Genomic DNA, 25,156 nt, shown 5'->3' with positions numbered 1-25,156 from the left:
ATTTTGAATGTGGAAGGCGAAGCAGCGGCCTTTGTATATTAACAATCTACACAACAAAGGTTACACAACTTAAACAATTCAACGATTTAAACTATTCTTCAGAACAAGAACGATTCACAAAAACGTAAAAACATTTTCCAATCATAAGATTTTGGTATTTTTCATCCACTCTACGTAGTGGGTCCCTTACGTGACGGAATGGAGCTTATGTCACAGTGCGAGCATACTGAGTTTAGGTTTTGGCGCACAAAATCTCGGCGTCTTAATCCTGGCTTGTGCGCAATTCGCAATAATTTCTAGGCCGCTATCATGTCCAAGAAGTTGAACACAAGTGTGGGCGGAACGCCAACGAACACTTTGTTTAATTATTTTGCCAAATCGCCGGCTGTCGAGAAAAAGAAACTGACACCGAGCGTAAAAACCGAGCCGGCAACCACAGAAAAGGAGAATCTCAAGAACGAGCAGCCAAAGGTGAAGGATTCCGGCAAGAAGGATTCCGGCAAGAAGGACTCCGGCAAGGATTCCAGCAAAAGGGATTCCGGCAAGAAGGATTCCAGCAAGAAGGATTCCAGCAAGAAGGATTCCGGCAAGAAGGATTCCGGCAAGAAGGATTCCGGCAAGAAAGATTCCGGCAAGAAGGATTCCAGCAAGAAGGATTCCGGCAAGAAGGATTCCAGCAAGAAGGATTCCGGCAAGAAAGATTCCGGCAAGAAGGATTCCAGCAAGAAGGATTCCGGAAAGAAGGATTCCGGCAAGAAGGATTCCAGCAAGAAGGATTTTAAGCCAGCGGCGAAGAGGAAGCTGCCGCTTTCCGAAGGCTCCGACGATGAGGCGGTCACTGGCCAGCGCAAGCGGAAGCGTATCGTTCAGCCGGAATCGGAGAGCGATCCGGAAATGAACGAAACCAAGTCGGAGGACGACTTCTCCGAATGCGCCTCCGACTACGAACCGGACGCCAACGAGGCCAGCGATGATAGCGTCAGCAGCGGCGAGGAGGAGGTGTCGATCAGCGAACATGACGTGTCCATGGACAGTCCCACACCCAAGAAATCTCGCAAAAAGTCCAAGATTCTCAACAACAACAATGAACCTTCGAGCAAGAAGATCAAGTTGGAGACAACTATCCAGCTGGCCGAGGGTTCCACCTTCCAGGAGAAACTGAAGAACCTGCAGAGCAATGCCAAGAAGGATGCATCGTACGATGATATAGTGACCACCACCTCCACTCTGGATGAGCCCGTCGTGTGGCCCCACCAGAAACTAGAGTTTCTGCAGCCAGACAAGATCAAGGACAAGGCGGGAAGGCGTCCAGACCATCCGAACTACGATAAGAGCACCCTGCATGTGCCAGAGAAGTTCCTCAATGGTCTGTCGCCGGGAGTTCGTCAGTGGTGGGTCCTCAAACAAGACAACTTCGACTGCGTACTGTTCTTCAAAGTGGGCAAGTTCTACGAACTGTATCACATGGATGCCGACGTGGGCGTTAACGAGCTGGGCTTCACCTACATGCGGGGCGAGTTTGCCCACTCGGGTTTCCCAGAGATTTCCTTCGATAAAATGTCCACGATCTTGATAGACAGGGGATTCAAGGTGAGTTGTTCAAAGGAGACTGTTTTAGCCAGTATTTTTTATCAGTAATAACTCTCCAGGTGGCCCGCGTGGAGCAAACAGAAACCCCGGACATGATGACCGAGCGTTGCAAGCGCATCAAGGCCACCAAGTTTGACAAAGTGGTGGCCCGCGAAATCTGCCAGATTACCAATCGTGGAACCCAGGTCTTCGGATCACAGTGCAAGATCGGACCGAACCATCGGCCCACCTATATGTTGGCTTTAGTTGAGCAGAATGAGGGTACTTGGAGCCGGTTCGGTGTGTGCTTTATAGACACCTCCATAGGAGACTTCCACTTGGGCGAGTTTGAGGACGATAAGAACTGTTCTCGTCTACTCACCCTGCTTTCCCATCATATGCCAGTTTTGGTAATTAACTCTACTTTGCATGTTCGTTACTGGAAAACTACTTATTTATTTCCATTCCCTAGCTCCTCAATGAGAAATCCGCATTGAGCCAGCGATCCCAGCAAATTGTGCGCACTGTATTGGGCGGAATCCTCAAGGAGCAGGTTCCCAGTAATGGATCGCAGGCCTGTAATGCAGAAAAAACCCTTAAACTGTTGGCGGAGCGCTACTATGCAGGAAATGGTTCCAATGATAACTGGCCATTGGTTCTGCGCACCATGCAGTCGGATGTGGATCATTTGGGACTCACACCCCATGACGACTACAAGCTGGCCCTTAAAGCTCTCGGCCAGTGCATCTTCTTCATCCACAAGTGCAAGCTGGAGCCCAAGGTGCTGCCCATGGCACGTTATCAGCTCTATGTGCCACCCGATCAGCTGGCTGATGTAAAGCCGACTGTGGCCTCTACTTTAAGGCGTTCCCACATGGTACTGGATGCCACTACCTTGTCGAATCTGAGGATTATTGGCGAGGATCACTCCCTGTTCTCCACCTTAGATCACTGCTGCACAAAGTTTGGAAAGCGACTGCTGCACCACTGGCTTTGTGCCCCGAGCTGCGATGTGGCAGTCATCAAGGAGCGTCAAGATGCTATTGGAGAGCTGATCAGGATGCCAGCGGAACTGCAGGAGGTTCGTGCTTTGCTCGCCCCCATGCCGGATTTCGAGCGCAATCTGGCGCAGATTCACCTCTTTGGCAACAAGCAAATCAAGCAAATGGATCATCCGGACTCCCGGGCCATTCTCTTCGAGGAAAAGATATACAACAAGCAGAAGCTACTGGGATTCATGGCAGTCCTGAAGGGATTCAACACACTTACAAAACTGCCCATGATGTTCCATCAGTGCGAAACAGCTTTGCTCAAGAGGATTACCCAGCTGCCGGAATCTGGAGGTTCATTTCCTGACCTTAGCAAGGAACTAAAATACTTTGCCACTGCTTTTGATCATGATGCTGCGGCCAAAACGGGAGTGATTGCTCCACAAGCTGGAATGGATGCTGAATACGATTCGGCGATGGATTCCATTAACGAGATCGAGGGACGCCTAAAGATATATCTCGTGGAGCAAGAGCGCCACTTTGGTTGTCGTGTTACCTATTTTGGAAGCGACAAGAAGCGTTACCAGTTGGATGTGCCGGAAACCCATGCCAGTAAGGCGAATAAGTCTTATACCTTGGAGGGACAAACCAAGGGCAAGAAGCCCTCGCGCCGCTACACCACTGCTGAAACCAGAGCATTTCTTAAGGAAATGCAGCACGCTGAAGAGACACGGAACATGGTGCTCAAGGACTTGGCTCGTCGTCTTTTCGAGAAGTTCTCCAATCACTACGATCAGTGGAAGCAATGCATCGACTGTGTGGCCAACCTGGATGTGCTGGGCTCCCTGGCGGAGTACGCTGGCCAACAGATGGTAATCTGTGTGCCAGAGCTGGTCTCTGGAGTAGAGCAGCCGTTTGTTCAACTGGAAGAGGGCTACCATCCTTGCGTAAATGCCTCCACCTTCATCCCCAACGGCCTGGAGTTGGGCACAGAATCGGAGGCGCCACTGTCCCTGCTCACTGGTCCCAATATGGGCGGCAAGAGCACGCTGATGAGGGAACTAGGGCTGCTGGTTATCATGGCTCAAATTGTAAGCATTATTGGAGTACAATTTACTTTTTAGGTGCTAAAATTAATAACTTTTTTAGGGTGCCCACATTCCCGCTGCTAGCTGCCGCCTTTCGTTGGTGGATAGAATCTTCACGCGTCTGGGGGCTCAAGATGATATTCTCGCCGGGCACAGTACCTTCCTCGTGGAGCTGAACGAAACCTCACTGATTCTCAAGCACGCCACATGCCATTCGCTTGTGTTGCTCGACGAATTGGGCAGGGGAACCGCCACCTACGATGGCACGGCCATTGCAGCCTCCGTGGTTAACTTCCTGGCCAATCTCAAGTGTCGCACTCTGTTCTCCACCCACTACCACAATCTGATTGATTTCTTTCACAATGACAAGAGAATCACCCTGGGTCACATGGCCTGCATGGTGGAGAACGAGGACACTGCGGATCCCACCCAAGAAACGGTTACGTTCCTATACAAATACTCAGCCGGTGCTTGTCCAAAATCATATGGATTCAATGCTGCCAAATTAGCTGGAATGCCACAAGGAATTATAAAGCGGGCCTATGAGGTAGGTGATTTCTATCTTTTGTAATTAAAAACAGCTAAAGTTTCTGTTTATTTTCAGCTTTCCAAGAAAGTCGAAGCCATTGCTCTGCAGCGCAAGATTACGGCAAAGATCGTAGCCGCCACCGCAGGAAATGAAGATTCAAAGAAGGAGAAATTAAATGCTCTTCAAGAATTACTAAAGCAGCTTAAAATGTGCCAGGTTTAGGGTTTGGTATCTCCATAATTGAGGCTTTTTGATATTTATGAAGACTTTTTCAAATTGGAACGTGAATACGTACGTACACGTTCTTATTTGCTATGAGGCAGCTCTGCTGTAGTTTATGGTATACGTTGCTTTTTAAGCTTTTTTCAATATTTCAATATGTACGAATTTCATTTTTTTTATATTTCTTAAGTTCTCTGAAGTAAAAACATGTGCCATCACCAAAATCCATTACCCCTTAGTTGATTCTTTAAACCATTCATCATTCGGTTTGAAGACCAGAAAACATTTTAAATTGTTTGCCGTTGGTTGCCACTGTTTAATTCTTGTTTATTATGTTATTATTTTTTGTATCACAGTAAAAATTAAAATTAAAACAAGTTCACAATCAAAATACACACACAGATGATATTATTCAATACTTATAAATTAAATGTTACTCAATAAATACAAATATTGCTAAAATTTGTAAAAACACACATATGCGCTGTTTGAATTGAAATAATACGTCATATGTTATTTTGTGAAAATAGGAATGCAGATTGTATTTGTATTAGATCAGATATATATGTTAGCTTGTGCGAATCGGTTATAGAGTAAGTAGTTAGTCAACAGGCTGGGAAACCTTTTCAAGTAGCTCTCTACAGCTAACATTTAAACTAAAAGCCAGGCTAGACAAGATCTAAGACCGAAAATCAAAAGGGGAAAGGAAAATGTGCTCGATTAACAGGCAACACACTTCAGATCGAGCCATCACTTGCTGGTTGCTTACAAAAACACTTACAAAAGATCTAAGCTATTTAGCTGATGCCTCTTCTCAACGTAGTTAAGCTTGATAATGCGAAACTACTTTTACTGGCTTGCCTCTCTTTACCTTATTATGGTCTATTTTGGACTTGCTTTTGGTTTAAACAACTATATAAATTACCGAACTATGTATACATATCATTTGTATATCCATATATAACTAGGCTAGGTTTCTACGTTCTCTTATGCATCTGGTATTGTATATGTTACAACGATCGGCACGGGATCTATGGGATAGTGCTTGAACATTCCTCACCTCGTGCCTCCTCGGTCTTATTCGATTTTTCAGGGCGTGCCCAGCTCCGAGGATCGGTTTACTTACTAACTAACTACAAAAAACATTTACGTAAAACTCCGACAAAAACGAAGCGACCATTTACACATGGATTAGCAAAGGATGGGCCGATTTTTTTGATTAAAGACAATTTTGTGTGCGACTAAAGGTCTTGAAATTTTGATTGATAATATCAAACATTCACTAGAATTCACTGACATATACATATACGCGGAATACATAAATAAACCAGAGTCTATAATCCCAAAAAATTTTTTTTGAGACCTTACGAGAATTGTTTTTAGTATTATCTATAGATTTGGCATTTTTTCGAATCTAAAATGAAGAGGGCAATTATTTAAAGACCTTATATCGCACATTTTTTCTGGAAACAAAATAGACCCATCCGGTGTATAGTGATAGTGAAAGTAGAGATGGTGATACCTGCGAAACAGCAATTCAAAAACAAGGGACTCACTGATGATGATGACTTGTGGTCTACGGAAAGCCCATGCCCACGATCTGGATCGCGTCGAGGACTTGGACTCAGTCATCGCTGGAGTCGCTGATAACATCCTTGCGCGCCTTAAAGTTCCGCCAGGATCTCGTCGTGCAGACTCCGGGTCCCCGCCACCAGTCGTTGAGATCCGTGTACCACCGGGGTTTCCTCAGCTGCTCCTCGTTGTGGAGCGTGGCGCACACCCGGCACCAGTAGTACGTGTTGATGAACTCCCCGGTGCCCTTCCACTTGAAGTACGAGTTGTACAGCTCGTCGTCGCGATCCAGGATGCGCAGATACTCCGCCAGCTCCTTGGGCGAGGCGAACTCGTCTACGTGGATGTAGGACCTCCGTGGGGCACTCACCTCATAATCCTCCGGCCGGGCCCCCATCACGATTGGCAGAACCCTTCTGTTCAGCGCATTTACGAAGAACTTCTCTGTGATGTAGTCCTTGCAGTTGGAGTTCTCGAACGCCAGGTAGAACTTGTAGTCGTTGTCCAGTATCTCAAAGCACTTGTCCGCCGTGCTCCGCGAGCACTTGAAGTTGCCACAAGCCCCATAGATGTCAACCTGTTAGGGAAAATTATTGATGTTTAGTTGATGAAATAATATATCTTATAAACTACGAAAGAACATCATTTAAAGAATTCGAGGTTTTTTAATCATATTATCAACTTCACTTTGTATAAATATGTTAGATCAATGATGCAAAAGTACTTTATTGAATATACCATACAATTAATCTCTCATTACTAAAATAAAAAACATTTAAACGGGTAGATCGATGAGCCACAGAAAAGGTTTGACATAGAAGTCTAGAAAAAAACAAAATTAGGAAATAATTCAAAAAGGTGTACCAAGATTGAATTGATCCCATAGTCGTCCATAAAGTGACCCAAAATTTGAATTCTATGTGTTTCTCTGCCATACATTTTGTCGAAAATGTTTAAAAATATGCTCGTTAACTATTATAAATTATATTCCTGTTTAATATTGCCAAAATGCTAAATTAATGCCTCAATTAAATGACCCTGTTCTACACTGACTTAAAGTAAAGTAACTATTCATGCTTACCTCGATGTGCTTTTGCAGTTCATGGGCGTACTGGAGCCGGCCATTCCTCGCTCCACAGTTGGACACAAACCAAGCCACTTTCTTGGTCTTATTGACGGAGTAGTTGATATCCTGCTCCTGCTGCTGCACCTTTGTATCGTAGTACTGCCATTTTTCATAGGGCGCAACAATAGTACTGTCCCGTCTGCAAAAAACAAAACAGATTATTAATTACTCCGAATAAATAAAACTACGAATCATATGATTCACCAATCTGCGATAACCTAAATACCCCCACATGAGATTTAAAATTATATTTCGCAGAATATAAGCTTCGCAGAAATATTATAATATATTGAAAATCAGAGTGCATGACAACAAAAGCTGGTACTTAGCTTTTAAGCAACAAATTATTAAATTAGTTGATATTGTTTCTAAGATGCAAATATTTAAGTAAAGAAACCCACCTGTAGGTGGCCGTCCAATTGATGGCATCGGGCACCTTGACGTTCTGGGTATGATACGGGCACTCCAGGTAGTAGAGCATGGAGACCTGCTTGGAATTGTTGGGCCGCCGGATGCCCGTGGGGATGTAGTGGTCCTTGTAGAGGATCATGTCGGCCGAGCTGGCCAGATCGCGATTGGCAGTCAGTTCGCAGGTGTCCACGGGACACTTGGCTTTCAGGAAGACGTCGCGGCCCTTCTTCACGTTCCACGGACCCAGTCCATTGTAGAGGAGGATGGTCTTCAGCTTGCCGCTGGACTTGATCTCCTCGTAGTTATGCGGCACGTACATCAGCTGGTTAACGATCCGATCGGAATAGGGATCCTGATGGGGCAGCAGACGCGGGGCATGGCGCTTCCTGGCCTTGCGATTGCTGTAGGTCCTGGCTGGCTTTGGGTAGTACTCTCCGTTCTTGAAGAACCAGGCCTTCTCCACCGGCGGCTCTTGCAGTCGATCCGCCTCCGTCTCCTCCTCCTCCAGAACCGCCTGTTCCGGCTCCTCGACGAGATTATCCGCCACTTCGGGGAGCAGAGTGGGTGCAACTGGCGCCGGCGTGGAACTGGTGGCCACTGGATGCTCCTCGTCCATGGACTGCAGTTGGTGCAGATGCTGGTGGTGCTGCTGCTGTGTGGTTATTTGTGACGATCGGGAACTCCGCGTCTTCCATAATTCGCTCTCCCTATGTGGTTTTTAAAGAAAATTAATTAGTTACAGGAGAATTGGATCGTTTTTAATAGGAAAACAAATTCCATGATAGTCTGAGCATTAATTAAAAACAGATTCCTGGGTGCCACTTGATAGAACTTTATTTTATATTCCATTCTATTTTTATTCCATATATTGCTAAATCAATCATTAATTCTGTTAATCAATATTAATTCAACTTTGTTTTAAATTTGCTTTTGGTTTTAAAGTATATTTCCATTTACTTTATATATGTGTTTTAAAACTAACTAAGAAATACTGACGGTGTATTTTTGAAAATTTTTGGATTAAGTATATGTATTATGGAATCATGTTTATACAAAAGGCATGTGAATTCCAAAGAAATAATTTTATTTCGCGCACAACAATTTATACGTCAGCAATAGAGAATCGTACTAAAATGTTTAAATTAAATTAAACTGAGGCATGTTTGTTTATTTATTATATATTTTTTACAGCCTGAGTGGGGAGAATTCCCATATTTAAGATTTTTGGTACCCGAAGATCCATATTTGATCGGCACTATTTACCTTTACCGACATGTTATCTTACTCACTTGAGATTGAAAACGAAAATGAGGAGGAGGGCGCAGATCAGTGTGAAATAGAAGTACTTCTTGAGGGATATTTTCGGACGTCGCATGGTGACCGCTCCCAGTCCTCAGCGATGGGGCTCGAGACTACGGGTTTCGGGGGCCAATGAACCGATTACGTCTTCTTCAGCTGGCGTTATTCATTGTGCTGTGCGAGATAGATACACAAACATGATAGATAGTAAATTATAAAGCCAAATATTCGATTCCCGTCGTACTTCATCTCTGCCGAAGCCACAAATTTCCAGCACTAATTACCCGTGTTAATTTTTCGGCCGCCTCGACAGTGTATTTTGATACAATACGCTACTTAAATCGTGTTGATCGCTTGGACTCTCTGCGAGAACTGAGCTCAATATTAAAAATGTTTCGTTTCAACAATCGCAGGGGCGGTACATTGCTCACTGCCGGGTTTTTAATCTAACATTGTGGTATAAAATAGTCTCTGGGGATTTTAGTAATACAATTTTTATCAGTTTTAAAGTGAATGAGAGCAAAACTATTTTATGCAATTTGTACTGTAATATGTTAACAAAATGAATGGTTTAGGTTAAAGAAAATTAAGAGTAGTGAATCGAAATTTAAAACTAAATTAAAAGTAGTATTTTTAAATAAATATAATACATCTTTTCAAAAGTACCAAAATCGACAAAAATTGTTTTCATTTTTAAATACACATACATATACTATGGATAATCTCCGTTTGCCTTATGCTCAAAAAATTTTTTCTTATCACCACATACAAAAATGAAATAATATTTTTATAATGTTCTCTTGAACCTATTTGAAAGTTCCCTTATCTGGCATTTGCAATGACACGTCTTCTAAACTTTAAAAATGTGTTTTGCTTTTGGTTTTCTTACACTTTCACATTCCAATGCGTTGAATATTTTGTGCAAATTCTTTTAGAAGATGTGATAAAACTTCCTGATCTGCAGTGAGTTGGCTTATTTTAGCACTTAGCAGCGATCGATTTATGATGATGGGTATAACTTTTTAGTTTTCTCTCGTAAGCCATGGTTGAACGAATGATATTAGTTCCGATTCGTTAATATTGTCCCAGCTCCATCAAAATGTATATGAATTCAACCACACGTGGGAGAGGCGCGAGTCTCTTACGTTCAGTCAATAAAAATATTCGAAATCGGACAATCCGTATTTGCCCAGACCAAATATTGAGGCAGATGGCTGTCTCGCCTCAAGAGCTGTTCCACATCAACCAGCGGGGCGTATACGTAATAAAAGAACCGAGGGCCCAGAGAACCGAGCAAAGTGGTTGGAAAGTAGGAGGAGGTGGGTGTGGGCTACCTCCTCTCAGAGCTGGCTACTATCAACGGCTCTTGTGGACCTGCCCCGAGGGGCCCTAATTACAGGAGACGGCAGCAGGCGGGTGCAGCTTCATTTGGGCCACATTCCTGGCTAATCCCCCAAAGCCCTCACCAAGTGTCCATCCATCTATCACATGTCATTTATGGCACTGTTCCAATGTGTCTGTGTGGGCCATCCCGCCGGCGGTTGCAACAGCACTTAGGGTCTCAGCTCTGGGGTTCCGCACTACTTTGGTAGCCATGCAAACAAGGTGGTGCAAGTTGTGGCCGGGGGCCACTTAAGTTGCCCGCTCTACTTCGCAACTATTACACACTCGAAAAGCTACAACTAAATTACTATATATATTTAGGAAAAAATATCTTACATTTTCCTTATTTTAAAAAGGTATTATTAGTATTTTATCAGTAGTATTAGTATTAGTATTAGTATTATTATCAATAAATAGTCATATAGTTTTGAAATAATAAAAAAGTATCATAAAAACAAGAGAAGGGAAGTAGAATTTAATGTTATCAAGAATATTCTGTGTTTTAAAATTAATAAATTGTTGGCAAAATATTGTTTAGAATGCTTTTTAGATGTTTTCATTAGACAATAAGGATAGTTCGAGTAAGAAATGCTAATATTAAGTCATAAATTTATTTACTTTTGAACGATCACTAGTAGAAAAACTGATTAATTACAATAATTTCCAAAAAAAAAATTCTTTTGGTAAAGTTTTTTCTTTCAGTGTAGCCTTCAGGCCACCCTGTTTCTCATTGGGGTCTTCACTATCGCATTTTTGACGTTTTTGACAAGCAAACAGCAGAAGAAAGGAGAACCCAGCAAAGAGTGGGGATAACCAGAGCGGATCCCTCGGCTTGCATGAAAAATGTAGTTGGAGTCGTTCATTCATGTTGCAAATGTAGGACTCAGATGGGGGATATAGGGATAGGAACGGGAAGGTGGCTTGAGCAAACAAAACCACATGCAAAGACCTCAATAGACTGTGGAACTAAAGCTCTACCTGTTATTCCTTACAGGGGTCTAAGAAGCACATGACACGTGTTTATTTATTCACCTTTCAATTCAATCTATCGATTATAGCACGGTTTCCGGTTTGACAAATCTTTATAGGTAATATTATTTCAGCACGTTTACTTTCACGACAGCTTTAATTTTTTTGTGTTCCTGCTTGGAATTCTCTCGCAAAACTGCACTTTTCCCCCGCTTTTCTGTCTTTTATATATTATACTTTAATAAGCAACAACATACAAATTCTGAATAAGGTTTCTTATCAGTGGGGCTTATTAGAAATGTATATGTATTCTATGCATGAGTCAAATAGCATAAAGCACTTTCACTGCTCTATAGTGATAGGACCTGAAAAGTTCAAGGAAATACAGATAATTTCCAATTTCTGTTAAACTTATATTTTATTTGCAGCCTTAGTGATTTCAGAATAGAATATACTATAGAATAAAAAGAATAAATTGATATTCTGAGAACATATTAAATATTGTGTTTTGATTTACGGATTACGGCAAAATTAGGTTGGTTTTTTTATTTTTCGTAAAAAGTTTTTGAAATGATTTTGGAAATCAAACTTTTGTAAATTATTTCTTTAAACTGATGTGATAACAAAGTTAAAGCTGTCATAAATTAAAAACATTAAAAAATAAAGTGTGACAACAAAGTAAAAGCTGTCATAAATTAAAAACATCAAAAAATAAAGTTCCTGGCTTGTAGGTACCCAATCCACCTGGATCCTAGAAGTTTTCTGTTATATCCTTGGTAATTTCTCTCCTGGAAATTCCATGACACGCATTTTCTACCGCTCGAATCGTGTCCTGCTTTCGCTTCCTTAATTAATGTGTTTATATTTAGTTAGGTGCTGTGGCCTCTTGTCAAGGCACTTGATCTACGCCTTTAGTATGTCAATATGCCTATATACATATACTATGCAATATAGGGGCTCAAGCACCCTGAGGGGAAACTTACGGAATAGCTGGGGGTTGCCTGACTTGCATGCATTGTTTTCCCTGAATGTCCCACACGGACTTTGGCTGGGGAAAATGTCATTTCTTTGTTGTCTTCACGCTGTCGCACTTGACTTTCTTGGCTACAAGTTTATACACTTTCTAGAAGGGTATTGTAGGTGTTACTGTCTGATATTTTGTATCCTTAAATATCATGATTTCATACTTGATATTATTAGTACTATTTTTTGTGTCCTGCTGAACATATTAGATGTTTCTAGGATTAAATTCCACAATGTTGTAACATATTTTGTATGCTATGCCAAGAAACTACTCATTCGTTTTTATCTAAAAAGTATTATATTAGATACCATTTACTAAAATTACATGAAATGTTGCTTATTATCTTTAACAAGTAATTTTTTAAAAAGGTATTTCCTTATAATAATGTTGGTAGTGACTTTCTTAAGGGTATTCCAATCTTCGGTTTCCGAAAACTATACAGTTTTTTATTGTTATGTGTTCGGTTCTCTTCGAAGGACCTTTCCTTGAGGATTTGTTGATTGTGACTTCGCAACTAGTTGGTTAGTGGTTCACTTGTGGCCTTTCTAATAATAAAGTGTCCATATTTTTAGCCCATATATGAGGGGTATTCTCCACTCCTACTCCCACTACCGTTCCCGTTATTTCCCTCCCACTTTACCAGCCCGTACCACCCCACTTTACGCACGCACTGTCTGTGTCCCGTTACCAATATACCGTTGCGTCTGTCTTTTTCCCTCACATGTCTCTTTGATTTTCATATTTTTTTTCTTAATCAATAAAGTTTGTGGTTCGCTGCTCAAAAGTTGATGGGTTAAGTGGGCTTTTAGCCCTCTCGACTGGTCAATAAACATTTTGCAAGTGCACTTACACAATTGAGCCGCCGTTGTTGTTGTTGTTTATGTGTTTTTTGTTTGTTTGTTTGTGGTGTATCCTTAGACTTTTCTTCTTTTGCTGGCTAAGCTAATTTGTGTACCTTTCGCAGTCTTTTTCATATTTGCACACTAAGCTTAAAACTGGCTTAGTTTGGGGTTATTAAATGGTTTTCTTTTGCTTGTAAACTTAATGCTTTCTCCGCACATAGACACACACACAGACTCGCAGAGAGGTATGAAAGTAACGGTCGTCCTTTGCCTTTTCACGTAACTTTTGCAACTGCGCCCAAAACCGAAAATGTAAATGTGTTCTTTTTAGCAGACAGCTGGGCACCCACAGGAGTGAGAGAGCGAAGAGAGCGGCAGAGAGGTCCTGCGAGCCGGAGAAAGAGGGAGGTAGAGAAATGGATTCAACTTTTTAATAGCTTTAACCAAATTTTAACTTGCAATTTTGCTTATGTTTTCTATTGTTCAAACGTTTCTAAAGGCTTTATAAATATCCATATTATTCATATTTTAATTCCACTTCTTTGGGGGCATTTCTGCGCAACTGCTAAAAGGCAAAGAGAGCGGCAAGAACAAGAGAAATGGCAAACAAACAAAAGCCACAGCTGTCTTATCACAGGGCGGTTTTACCACCCCCTTTCACTGATAGCAAAGACAACCGTTATTAAGGGTTTGGGTCTTCGCTAAGAAGCATACAATTTCAATTTCCTTGACTTATTCTTTTTTTTCTTATTTTATTTATTTGTTTTTTTGTGATTACCAATTCAAATTTAGTTAAAATTATTTATTCACCATCTATTTTACCCTATTAATAACACCACAGCTTTTTGCCGAACCGCTTCAATTCGTTTTCACAACTAAACATTTTTCCGGGCGATCCCCATATTTTATTTGCATCTACATATATGCAGTTTCTTATCATTCAGATTTAGTTGAAATTTGTATATTAGGGTTGCTCTACCTTATACCAGAACACGTACATTTAAATCAGTTAATAAAAAGTAACTTATGGAAGTGCACAAAAATATTATTAACTAAGGCATGAAATAAAGTTTGGTTACTTTTATCGAATTAACCAAGAAAAACAAAAACATTTTTTGTTAACTGATTTTTTTTTCCTTAGTTGACTTTTTGTTAGAGAAAAAGTCAGAAAGTTCAATTATAACTACAATTTTTAATTAGGCGCTAAAAATACAACTAATTATCGGCAAAAACCCACAGTGGTGAAATCCAATTTAATCTCGTGGATTTTCATCCCTAATTTTCAAAAACGCTCCCCAACACAAGCATTTTGAGTATTTTGCATTTCGAGTGTCATTCCCCAATTAAATAATTTCTTCGAAAAATTTTCTTAAATCGCTATTCCTCGACTCGGAGCGGAATAAAAACTTTTTTATGTAATTTGACAAAAAATTAACTTTCTGGCCCACTGTGCACTGGCAACTGATAAAGTATGAAATACCTTTTGACTACAAAATATATTTGAGTTATTAGTTTAGTAGGGGCTCAATAATGTAGATATCAAAAAAAGGCGTCTAAAAATTGGCATTGAAAAAAGATCACCAATCCATTGTAGTTCTGCATTTAAAATGTACTGTGGCATACTTTAAAACACCTCGAAGTTACTACCCTAATCGAATTTTCTTTCCGGTTTATGTTAATACCCCGAGTTTATCAAAATCAAGGTCAACTTAGAAAAGAAATGAATAATTTATTTAGTAGACAATTATTTAAAATTATAAGGGAATCCATAACTAAGGAAATGATATACGATAATTATTCTTCACTTGGATTGATTTCTTAGTAAAGGTTTCAAAATTACACAAATACATATAATTTACGTTTCCATTTATTTTCGGTACCAATAACCCTCAGGTCGTTTATATAAAAACCACATCTCATTCTTTGTATATCCTAAGCACATATTACACTCTCCAGTTATTTTAAAAGGCCTTCACGTTACTCGATTTGTGTCCCTGTCTTGAAGGACTCCCCGTGGACTCAATTGGGGAATCTGCTTAAGCATACCTTACACTTGCTTTCGATTAAATATTCTTAGGAGCTAAACTTAATACGGGTTGGGTTCAAGCAGACATACAAACAACGCTTCCTAGAATTATGATCGTATTTAAAATATACAGGTATATAAACTATAATGTTCCATTTGACTTAGCCTAATCTCCTAAGCGGAGCTGAAGCTTTCGTAGACGTTGGCCCCTAGCGTCTTTGTCTTCTCGGCGACCACGTAAAAAGTGAGCAGCTGGGTGGGCAGGTTGTGGGGTCGCGAAGTGCTGTCGAAACCTCTTGAGGTGAGGCCACTGATGATTGGAATGAGTTTGGCCAGCGCCATCAGCACCCGGTTGATATTCAGCAAGTTGTTGTTCTCCAAGTTTTGGCTCTTCGAACTGCTGCCGCTTGAGGTTCCTGCCTGGTTGAACTTGAGGGACTGCTCCTGCTGAGTTTGCACTTCAGCTGCCGGCAGATGCTGTAGTGTCTCCCCCATGGATTCTGCTATAGCATCGCAGGCCAGGACGAACCCCCGGCTCACATTGTGCGAGCACACACCAATGGCATCCTCGCTCTCCAGCAGATCCAGCGTCTCGTTGAACATCTTTTGCAGCAGCGGCGAATGGCTGGGATTCTGGCTGGGCAGCAGGTACTTGCTCATCCGGGAGTTGGGATCTCGACGAGTGTCCGCATTGATGGCCATTTGCAAAGACCAAAAGAGCTGCTCCAAGTCGTTGAGGGACAGCTGCTGGGTCAGCGGCATGGCCTTGATGACGGCAATGACCTGGGTGCGAATATATCGCGCCAGGTCCCGAATTCCGGAATCCGTGATGAAGTGTCGGATGAGCGAAAGATACTGCTGCTTCAGTTCGTCTGTGATTTGTTTCTGCTCCGTCATGATGTCCCGGTAGATATAGCCACCGAGCAGGTTCAGCTGTACTCTCAGTGCAATAACCAGCATGGAGGAGGCGTAGACGTAGGTGGCCAGTCTTGTGAAGGCCACAATCTTCATGTCCTCCCAGAGTTCCAGCTTGTTCTTGGGATTCTGGCGCAGCTGCTCGAGCAGCTCGTCCGTGCTGCACTCCCTGAGGACCGCCTGGCACATCTCTTCGCCCATGCCGAGGATCACCTGGTTGCAGGTCTTCTCCGTGGACTCGAAGTGGGTCATTCGCCGCGTCCTCTCGAAGAACTCCCTTGCCTGCTTCTCCTGGAACTCCACGAAACGCCGCTGGGCGTAACGAGCCGCGTAGATGGTACCGCCCACCAGAACGCCGGTCACTATGAATTTCCGCCGGTGGCGTGACAAGAAGTCCTGCAGGCGCGACAGCATGTTAACGATTGGAAAACGACTCTCTTCTGCGGGATGGTCTAGACTGGACTGGAATCGGGCTCGTTCCGTTCCTGTGTGAAATGGGCCAACTGCTAACCACTTTTCCCGCTCCACCGGCGACCTGTTCGAGGTTAATTAATAGTTAATGTGCAAAGTTCACCTGTGTGCGCAGGGTGGCGCTCTGCCGGCGTCGCTGCCAGCAGAGGAGCGCCCTCAAGTTATCCGCTGCGATTAGATTACCAGGTAACACTCACCTTTAAATTGGCTATGCCCGGATCTGGTTCGCTGCTTTATCGGATCGATGGCGGGTCGTTCGCTTGCATCTGCGCGGATCTTTGGAATGTATGGAGTGGATTATCTTTTTTGTTGTCCCAAAGTGTTATAGCTCTGTTTGGAGCCGCATACTGCGTCGTCAGATATGTTTCGTGAAAAATCCCAAAAAAAGCGGTTGGCTCAGGTGTTCCAAATACCAAAAAATACCATTTCGACTGGTATATTTACTCCCACTACTTCGTAACGGGTTATAAGCATACTAATGGGTAACCTATACTCATTATTTTGCACACTTTTGATCACCTGTATTGTAATAATAATAATAATATAATATTACGTATTTTATAATATTATAAACCTATAAAAGCTTAATTTTAAATTTTCCAACCATTGATTTTGATATGAGAGAACTTTATATATAAATCTCTACTAGAAATCACCCATTTGTTATACTTCTACTTCCTTTATAATATTAAACTTTTATAGCAACCGTTACAGAAGTTTTCGGTATTAAAATAGGTTTGCTTTTGATATTACTAAATTTGTTGTCAAATAATTATTATTATTATTATTTATTTTAAAATAATTATTATTATTTGTTGGAAGTAATATTATTATTCATTTCAACCGTTGAAGGTTTTTTAAGGCCAAATGTTTTATCAAAGTTGTATATTTATGTACCATTTATTTTAACGGAACTACTTTCTAATTTTAAAAAGCAATAGATGCGACCAAGTGGGAACGCAACATTTAAAAGCTGAAGAAGAAGACGACAAACATATAGTATATAATATAGTTTGTTGGGGGTGGGTGGTTTAGTTGACGTGTTTGTTATGGCGTCGTCGGACCGAAAGCTAATTGTGGTCTCCGGATTCGGGCCATTTCTCGGCCATGAAGCCGTGAATGCCAGTTGGGAAGCTGTTAAACTCCTTCCGGAAGTCCTCACCCACAATGACATAGAATATGATCTTGAAAAGCGTTTGGTTGCGGTGGAATATGGCGCTGTGGATGAGGCCGTGACGGAGATATGGAAGCGCCAGCCAGATGTAAGAATGCGTATTTAATTGAACCGTAAATAGATAGAGAGCAAGATGATATCATTTTTCCCCTCCTAAACCAGCTGGTCATTCATGTTGGCGTTTCGGGGGTCGCAAAATGTGTCTACATTGAGAAGCTGGCATATAACCACAAGTTCCGAAGAGCTGATAATTGTGATAAAAGATTACCCAACGGCAGCTGCGAACTCCCGAACAATGGACATGCAAATGTTTTGAAGACCGAGCTCGATGTAGATAAGATTGTGGAGATCGTAAATGAAAAATGCGCCGATTGTGTGGCACCCACAGAGCCCCCTCATAATGATAATATCAGGCATCTAAGCGCTACGAAGGTCTCCAAAAATGTGGGCGACTTTCTATGCGGCTATATCTACCTTAAGTCCCTGGATATGGACAAAAAACGGAGTCTGTTCGTTCATGTACCGCCCATAGATAAACCATTTAGCAGTGAGAAAACAGCCGATATTGTTTTCCGAATAGTCGAACAATGTATTCAACAGGTGGCCGCATGTGACTCCTGAATTCCGTGTTTACAATGTGCATTTAATTGTATTCCAATGTCTGTCTGTTTAAGTTGTTTAATAAATGATTTTTATTTATATCTTACAAATGACCATAAACACGTACAGTTTTTTTACAAAAGAAACAGGAAAACAATCCAACTGCAATAACAAATATTAAATTGTTTCATATTGACACATCCCTGCTGTACGTTCATTTTTAAAGGTTAATGACACGAACTGCATGACAATAACATAAATATTGTAAAGACAATTATATTTTTTGATAAACAAATTTTTAAGCATTATAAAATATAGTTATGTCATTAGAACGAATAACGTAACTTGAAATGTTTACTAACGGGTGGACTTGATTTTATAAGTATAATTAATAATTAAAATCGTTTTAACACAAATATTTTTAGAAACAACGATACAAGTTTATAGCTATAACCCAGAAAAATAATAGCAAATGCTTGCCTTAGCAAAACTAAATTTGTCATCAAATATTTAATAGCTTAAAATTTTAACTGTAGGCGAAACATGGTATGTCAAAAATAAATCTAAGTGGTACATTTTTAAAATATCAAATTTTAATGGCTTCTTAAACGAATAAATAAAATACCATCTTAAATTTAAATTCAAAATGTACTCTTTTTTAGTTAAGCTTGCGAAAATGAAAGCGGCCCTTAAAGTTGAAACGGACTGCTAGAAATTTTTTTTTGAAAAATTATAATATTATAATTATATTAGTTTTACGTTTTTACATTTTTAAGCAACCAAAAAGAATAACCTGTAAGAAATGACTGTGTAAATAAGACCAAATAATTAGTTAGACAAAAGTATCTAAAATGAGTCCTATATTTGGAATTCTCCAATTCGATTATGCTGGCTTGTAGTTATTTTTTTAAAATAAGGTTTATAAAATATAACACAGATTCAAAAGAAATTGTTTGAAGTTAGTTGGGTAAAGTATACTGCATTGTTGGCTAACCTTTCTTAGTTGGTTTATTTGAAGAAGATCTATTAACAAAATGTTAAGATCCAACGTTTTCTAGCATTTGCAAATGCTTTGGAGAGGAAGAGCAAATTTGAAATCAGATGGTGTGACCATCCTCTGCAAAATGTAGAAAATAAAAATAAGGTCTGTCTTTTCCGCGTTTTTAGTTTCGCGATATAAATATTTATTTTTATTCAAAATATCGATATATCGATACTTTAATATATTTCACATCGCCAATACATATATAAGATTATATATCCCCCGACTTGTCGACAGTCGATTCATTTGGATTTTACTTGCAACCGGGCAAGTTCAGCAGTTCGAATTCCCAGATTTGGTTGGCGAGAGTGCTGCACCCACGCAGGGCAATTAGATTCAGTTACAATCAACCGAAACGACGACGAAGTGCCCGCGATGAAGTTCCTGATCTGTGCACTTTTCCTGGCGGCGTCCTACGTGGCCGCTTCCGCCGAGGCGGAGGTCAAAGTTGAGGAGGGCGTCCTGGTGGCGACCGTCGACAACTTCAAGCAACTGATTGCCGACAACGAGTTCGTGCTGGTCGAGTTCTGTAAGTACCCGTGAATTACGCAAATTTCGCAAAGAAAACGCAGTTAAAAGTCGCGAAAATCCAGTGTAAAAACGCGAAATGCGCCGGCCGCTAGCGCCCTCTCGCTCGCACTCGCTGAATCATACGGCCCAGCGGCTACGTGGTCTTTCCAGGCGTCAGAGAAAATCTGTCTGCGTGGCAGTTGTTGTTGACTGGAAATGTGGAAAGTCATGTTGCGATGCAAATCCTTGGTGATTGCTCATCCAGTTGGAAGACCACCACCAGTCTGCGCCTGGAAAATTTGTTTAGTTGATTTTCCTGCCATTTATCGTTTGTCTAACAGTTTTTATCTCTCGCGTCATCCAGTCGGTGGAAAGGGTAGAGAGAGCGCTCTCCGCTTCCGCACGAAACTGTCATCTCTTTTCCTCACCTGTGCGTGCGAGCGAGAGAGCAGTTGGCTGCTGCGCTTTTTGTTATTGTTGCTGCCATAAACCTGCTATAATTTTTGAATTCCAAATGGCAAAAGCCAAAGGAAACAAACTTGTGCGCAGCAAACACTAGATTCTCCATATGCTCCGCGTCTATCGGCATTTCTAGTTATTGTTTTAACTTTGAGGCTGGGGCGTGGCCACATATCACACATCCGCTTCAGCAATCTCAAAATGAGATTCTCCAGTGGAAACAAAAGGCAACAAAAAGCCGTCGGGCCACTCTTCATTCTTTCTCCCACCACGAATCTAGGTTAGCCGAATCAAACCACTTTTTATTCGCCATTTGCTTTCTATTCCGCCTCGGATTTTTGGTTCTAATTCTTCTCACTACAAATCTGGTTTCGGTCCCTTTTTCCACGGCGGCGCAACGGCCACGCATCGGAAAGTTCATTCAACTCTTTTTCCACTGCGCGTGCCTAACGGTGTTGCGCCGCCAGTGATGCCCAGCGCGAGCAACAGATCATTCGGCCAAGAAAAGTAGCTACAATCTAGCTTGTTGTGAAAAATTCAGACTTAGAGGTACTCCTGGAAAACTTGTATATTTTAAAGATCCCAAGAAGTATATTTGCGTGATACATAGTGTTTTACAGGGTTATTTTGATTTTACAGATAAAGTAAATGTTATTAAATTCTAAAAAGAAGTTTCGACAAAATCCAACTTGAAAATACAATAACTTGAAGTTATAAATTTTTGAAAGTTATTTTTATAACTAGTTTTTACTAGGTTTGAAAAAATGCACAAACTGCTGGAAAAATAGAATTTATTAAAAGGCTTAATAGATTTTGCAATGATAGAAATTTGTAAAACTAAATGTAAAGTTTTTCCTCTCAAATCGCTTAAGCAATTTGTCATTTTGACATTTTGTTGACAAGAAAAACATCTTAGTTAAGAACTAATAATTTGTTCTGACTTGTGCTTAAGCCCAAGGAAAAACGTTGTGTTACATGTCATTAAGTACACAGACAATTCCCCTTACCAAAGATAATATAGACTACTTATTTTATAATAGTATAGTAGTATTATATTTTATAGACTTGGCCCTTACATAGTCTAGTCCCACTGTGCCCAAACTCTTATAAAGATTTATGTTCTCCAGATGATAAACAAAAAAAATCGAAAACCCATTGTTATCTAGCAAGTGTGAAAAGCACTTGAGAGATAAACGTGAATCAGAGATACAAAAACTTCCCCGGGTCGGACTTAAACCAAGATATGCTAGACTGACATCTTTGGGGGCCAACAACATGGCGGATTGTTTATGCCAGCGTTTTCTCTCCAGTTGTTTAATTAAGCTTTTGCACTTTTTGTCGCTGTTGTGGTTCTGTTTATAGAGGTGGTGACAACGTCACCCGAAGTCGATAATTGTCTGCTCATCCAAGGCGGATCCCTTATCTCCCCAGAGACTATATTAAGATGTTGGTGGAAGCGGAACCAATGCCAGGGCCACGTCAGCCGCAGCTATAGCTAAGCTAAATCTAAAGAAGCCGGCGATAAGACAATATATGTATTCGTTGTATTCGGAATCGTTGACGTTGTCAAGCCGGGCATTATGTCATCTGCTGGTCTTCCCGCTTTTAAATCCATTTCGTGTGCGTGGATGCGCACCGAATTGCAGTCGTGGCTTTGAGGAGCTGCACTTGAGCAATGGGACTCCGACACGTGGAATTTGCATAAGCCAATTTCTGCTGGGGGTTGTAGCGGGCGGGCTCCTAGGGGCCCTGCTCCAGATGCGTGGCAAATCTAGCGCATATAATTGTCGCTCCAAATTTAGAATTTTACACTTGGCTGGCGGGCTAACAGTGCGCGCCATTTAATTACGATTCAAAGCTGTAGTTGGCGTAAACAAAAGAGACAAATACGTAATCTTCAGATTTGCAAGGTGCCTTTATGGCAACTGAATAAATATGGTTGTTCAATTCTTTTTCTCTAATTTCCCCTTTATTTACATACAATAGAACCTTATGTACACATAAGTTCTTGTCAAACAATACTTTTTATTAGAGTCGGTCAAGGTTTAATAACAAGTAAAGTCGATTAGAACGAGAATAGAATGATCGTTTAACGGTGGATAAATGCCTGACAACTATGAGATATAACTAGATAACATTATTTACATTGAAAGTCAACTAATTAAAGTATTAAAAAATCAACTACATTTTTAGTATAAGTAAAATAAAAATTAATTTATTTCCTACTTATTGAAATGAAGCTGAAACATAGATAATATCTTTTGATTTAAAATGTAATAAAGGGAAATTATAAAATATAGCATGGAAGTAAAATAAAATCACACAAATTGGCTATTAACCCATTTTCGGCAAAGCTATTAAAAGATTGAACTTTTATTATTTTTAAAATTTTATAGAACCTGTTCGTCGGTTGAATATAAAATTTTATTGAAACTTATAGTCGGAATTGAATCATCTTATATGACAGTTACTGAAACATTTTAACAAATTAGTTTACCTAACAATTTGCTGCAACAATATTATAAACACAACTGTTACGTGCTCTACAATTTAATTAACAACGATTAAACTAAAATTGCAGATAGAATCTATAAATAATTTAAACAGCTAGAACATACGTGTAGGTCACACCATATTGAACTCGACAAAATACATTGGATCGATGGGGGAGCAATTACAGCTCTAGGTAGCCAGTTGCTATGGTTTAAATTTAGAATCAAAGGTGGAACAGATGTGATTTCAAATCATGTTCTCCAAACCTGTTTATAAGTACTTCTAAGATGAATAAACCACTGGCTTCAGTTCCTAACTTTTCTTTCCCTTCTTCTCTCTCCAGACGCTCCATGGTGCGGACACTGCAAGGCTCTGGCTCCCGAGTACGCCAAGGCTGCCCAGCAGCTGGCCGAGAAGGAGTCCCCCATCAAGCTGGCCAAGGTCGATGCCACCGTCGAGGGTGAGCTGGCCGAGCAGTATGCCGTGCGCGGCTACCCCACTCTGAAGTTCTTCCGCAGCGGTGCTCCCGTGGAGTACAGCGGTGGCCGCCAGGCTGCTGACATCATTGCCTGGGTGACCAAGAAGACCGGCCCACCAGCCAAGGACCTGACCAGCGTCGCCGATGCCGAGCAGTTCCTGAAGGACAACGAGATCGCCATCATTGGATTCTTCAAGGACGCCGAGTCGGAGGAGGCCAAGACCTTCACCAAGGCCGCCAACGGTCTGGACTCGTTCGTCTTCGGTGTGAGCAGCAATGAGGACGTGATCGCCAAGTACGAGGCCAAGGACAACACTGTGATCCTGTTCAAGCCCTTCGACGACAAGAAGTCCGTGTTCGAGGGTGAGCTGACCGAAGAGAACCTGAAGAAGTTCGCCCAGGTGCAGTCGCTGCCCCTGATCGTTGACTTCAACCACGAATCCGCTTCCAAGATCTTCGGCGGCTCCATCAAGTCGCACCTGCTGTTCTTCGTTTCCAAGGAGGCCGGTCACATTGAGAAGTACGTGGATCCCCTGAGGGAAATCGCCAAGCAGTACCGCGACGACATTCTGTTCGTGACCATCTCGTCCGACGAGGAGGACCACACCCGCATCTTCGAGTTCTTCGGCATGAACAAGGAGGAGGTTCCCACCATCCGTCTGATCAAGCTGGAGGAGGACATGGCCAAGTACAAGCCCGAGTCGAACGATCTGTCCGCCGAGACCATCGAGGCCTTCCTCAAGAAGTTCCTGGACGGCAAGCTGAAGCAGCACCTGCTGTCCCAGGATCTGCCCGAGGACTGGGACAAGAACCCCGTCAAGGTGCTGGTCTCCAGCAACTTCGAGAGCGTTGCCCTGGACAAGAGCAAGAGCGTGCTGGTTGAGTTCTACGCCCCGTGGTGCGGACACTGCAAGCAGTTGGCCCCCATCTACGACCAGCTGGCCGAAAAGTACAAGGACAACGAGGACATCGTCATTGCCAAGATGGACTCCACTGCCAACGAGCTGGAGAGCATAAAGATCTCATCCTTCCCCACAATCAAGTACTTCCGCAAGGAGGACAACAAGGTCATCGACTTCAACCTGGACAGGACTCTCGATGATTTCGTTAAGTTCCTCGATGCCAACGGTGAGGTGGCCGATTCCGAGCCCGCCGAGGAGACCGAGGAGGAGGAGGAGGCGCCCAAGAAGGACGAGTTGTAAATCCAACAATTACCACACCCCACACACATCTACACACATGAAAATCCAACAACTATGAACAGCAACATCCGTGTAACAACAAAAAAAGCCACAACTAGCAACGTACATTCTGTAGTTTACTTCTAACGTTTCGGCGTACGCGGGCGCCCAGAGTCTCCCCATCCGGCGGCTGAGTTTTTGTCAGTCGAGGGGATGGGGTCAGCTGGTCGCCGGGAACGCCACCGAAGCATTTTGCCCGCCCACGGTTTTTTATTCGCATACTTACTTTCGTTGTAGGTACACCTGCAACGCAGATTTTAAGCGCTCCGTGCGCGATTGTACGGCCGCAGTTTGCGTAAACTTAAAATTCAGTTTTAATGAAGAATGAACGAAAACGATAAATTTTAATATGTAATTCTTTAAGTTTTCTATTTGGAATTTTTAGAATCATTGAAAGAACTGATTAAGAACGTAACAAATAAAGTTGGTAACAACATTAAAACGATGCTTTGTTTATTCATTTTCAAGGGAACCTATAAAATTGGTGGAAACAAAAAGATAACTATCTCTAAGCCTTATGTTGTCTACTTCAACCACAGTTTTACAAAACACTGACAACAGCTTTAAAAATTAGTTTGATTTACTTTTGTAAATTTAAAGTATAATTAAAGGAAAATTAGCTTTATGCTTAATGTTTGAAATTCGATTTCATGCCGCCATTTTTATCGCTATCGAAATTTGATCTACCCGGACAACAATATTTTTTTATTTTCTCCTTTATTTT

The 25,156-nt window shown here is 41.5% G+C and overlaps 5 protein-coding genes across 9 annotated transcripts; 3 read left to right on the top strand and 2 right to left on the bottom strand.

Annotated features, from left to right (window-relative positions):
- The first annotated feature begins 218 nt into the window (after positions 1-218).
- On the top strand, positions 219-4,625 carry LOC119555660 (probable DNA mismatch repair protein Msh6). The gene is made up of 5 exons (XM_037867243.1): positions 219-1,590; positions 1,650-1,979; positions 2,042-3,649; positions 3,708-4,193; positions 4,251-4,625. Exons 1-5 carry the CDS (start codon positions 310-312, stop codon positions 4,395-4,397), a joined length of 3,852 nt encoding a protein of 1,283 aa, XP_037723171.1. The 5' UTR covers positions 219-309; the 3' UTR covers positions 4,398-4,625.
- An 80-nt stretch (positions 4,626-4,705) lies between these two features.
- On the bottom strand, positions 4,706-13,863 carry LOC119555661 (glycoprotein 3-alpha-L-fucosyltransferase A). Of its 5 annotated transcripts, none has more exons than XM_037867248.1 (5): positions 13,846-13,863; positions 8,796-8,979; positions 7,497-8,213; positions 7,051-7,234; positions 4,706-6,546 (listed from the first exon to the last, which is right to left on the bottom strand). In XM_037867248.1, the coding sequence occupies exons 2-5, from the start codon at positions 8,879-8,881 to the stop codon at positions 6,022-6,024; spliced, it is 1,512 nt and encodes a 503-aa protein (XP_037723176.1). In that variant the 5' UTR covers positions 8,882-8,979; positions 13,846-13,863; the 3' UTR covers positions 4,706-6,021. The 5 variants fall into 5 exon arrangements, with proteins under 5 accessions (XP_037723176.1, XP_037723175.1, XP_037723173.1 ...); XM_037867247.1 differs by lacking the exon at positions 13,846-13,863 and adding an exon at positions 9,695-10,505; XM_037867245.1 differs by lacking the exon at positions 13,846-13,863 and adding an exon at positions 9,090-9,480.
- A 1,009-nt stretch (positions 13,864-14,872) lies between these two features.
- On the bottom strand, positions 14,873-16,810 carry LOC119555662 (peroxisomal biogenesis factor 3). Its single transcript, XM_037867249.1, has 2 exons — positions 16,633-16,810; positions 14,873-16,499 (listed from the first exon to the last, which is right to left on the bottom strand). The coding sequence occupies exon 2, from the start codon at positions 16,376-16,378 to the stop codon at positions 15,224-15,226; it is 1,155 nt and encodes a 384-aa protein (XP_037723177.1). The 5' UTR covers positions 16,379-16,499; positions 16,633-16,810; the 3' UTR covers positions 14,873-15,223.
- A 660-nt stretch (positions 16,811-17,470) lies between these two features.
- LOC119553404 (pyroglutamyl-peptidase 1) lies at positions 17,471-18,329 on the top strand. The gene is made up of 2 exons (XM_037863776.1): positions 17,471-17,697; positions 17,772-18,329. Exons 1-2 carry the CDS (start codon positions 17,485-17,487, stop codon positions 18,228-18,230), a joined length of 672 nt encoding a protein of 223 aa, XP_037719704.1. The 5' UTR covers positions 17,471-17,484; the 3' UTR covers positions 18,231-18,329.
- A 1,159-nt stretch (positions 18,330-19,488) lies between these two features.
- LOC119553518 (protein disulfide-isomerase) lies at positions 19,489-24,787 on the top strand. Its single transcript, XM_037863941.1, has 2 exons — positions 19,489-19,780; positions 23,057-24,787. Exons 1-2 carry the CDS (start codon positions 19,627-19,629, stop codon positions 24,391-24,393), a joined length of 1,491 nt encoding a protein of 496 aa, XP_037719869.1. The 5' UTR covers positions 19,489-19,626; the 3' UTR covers positions 24,394-24,787.
- Positions 24,788-25,156: the final 369 nt, after the last annotated feature.

Source organism: Drosophila subpulchrella, chromosome 3L (genome assembly GCF_014743375.2).
Source record: "Drosophila subpulchrella strain 33 F10 #4 breed RU33 chromosome 3L, RU_Dsub_v1.1 Primary Assembly, whole genome shotgun sequence".
In the NCBI taxonomy this organism is placed as follows: domain Eukaryota; kingdom Metazoa; phylum Arthropoda; class Insecta; order Diptera; family Drosophilidae; genus Drosophila; species Drosophila subpulchrella.
Note: the sequence above shows the minus strand (reverse complement) of the source record. Positions and strands in the feature narration are given on the sequence as shown.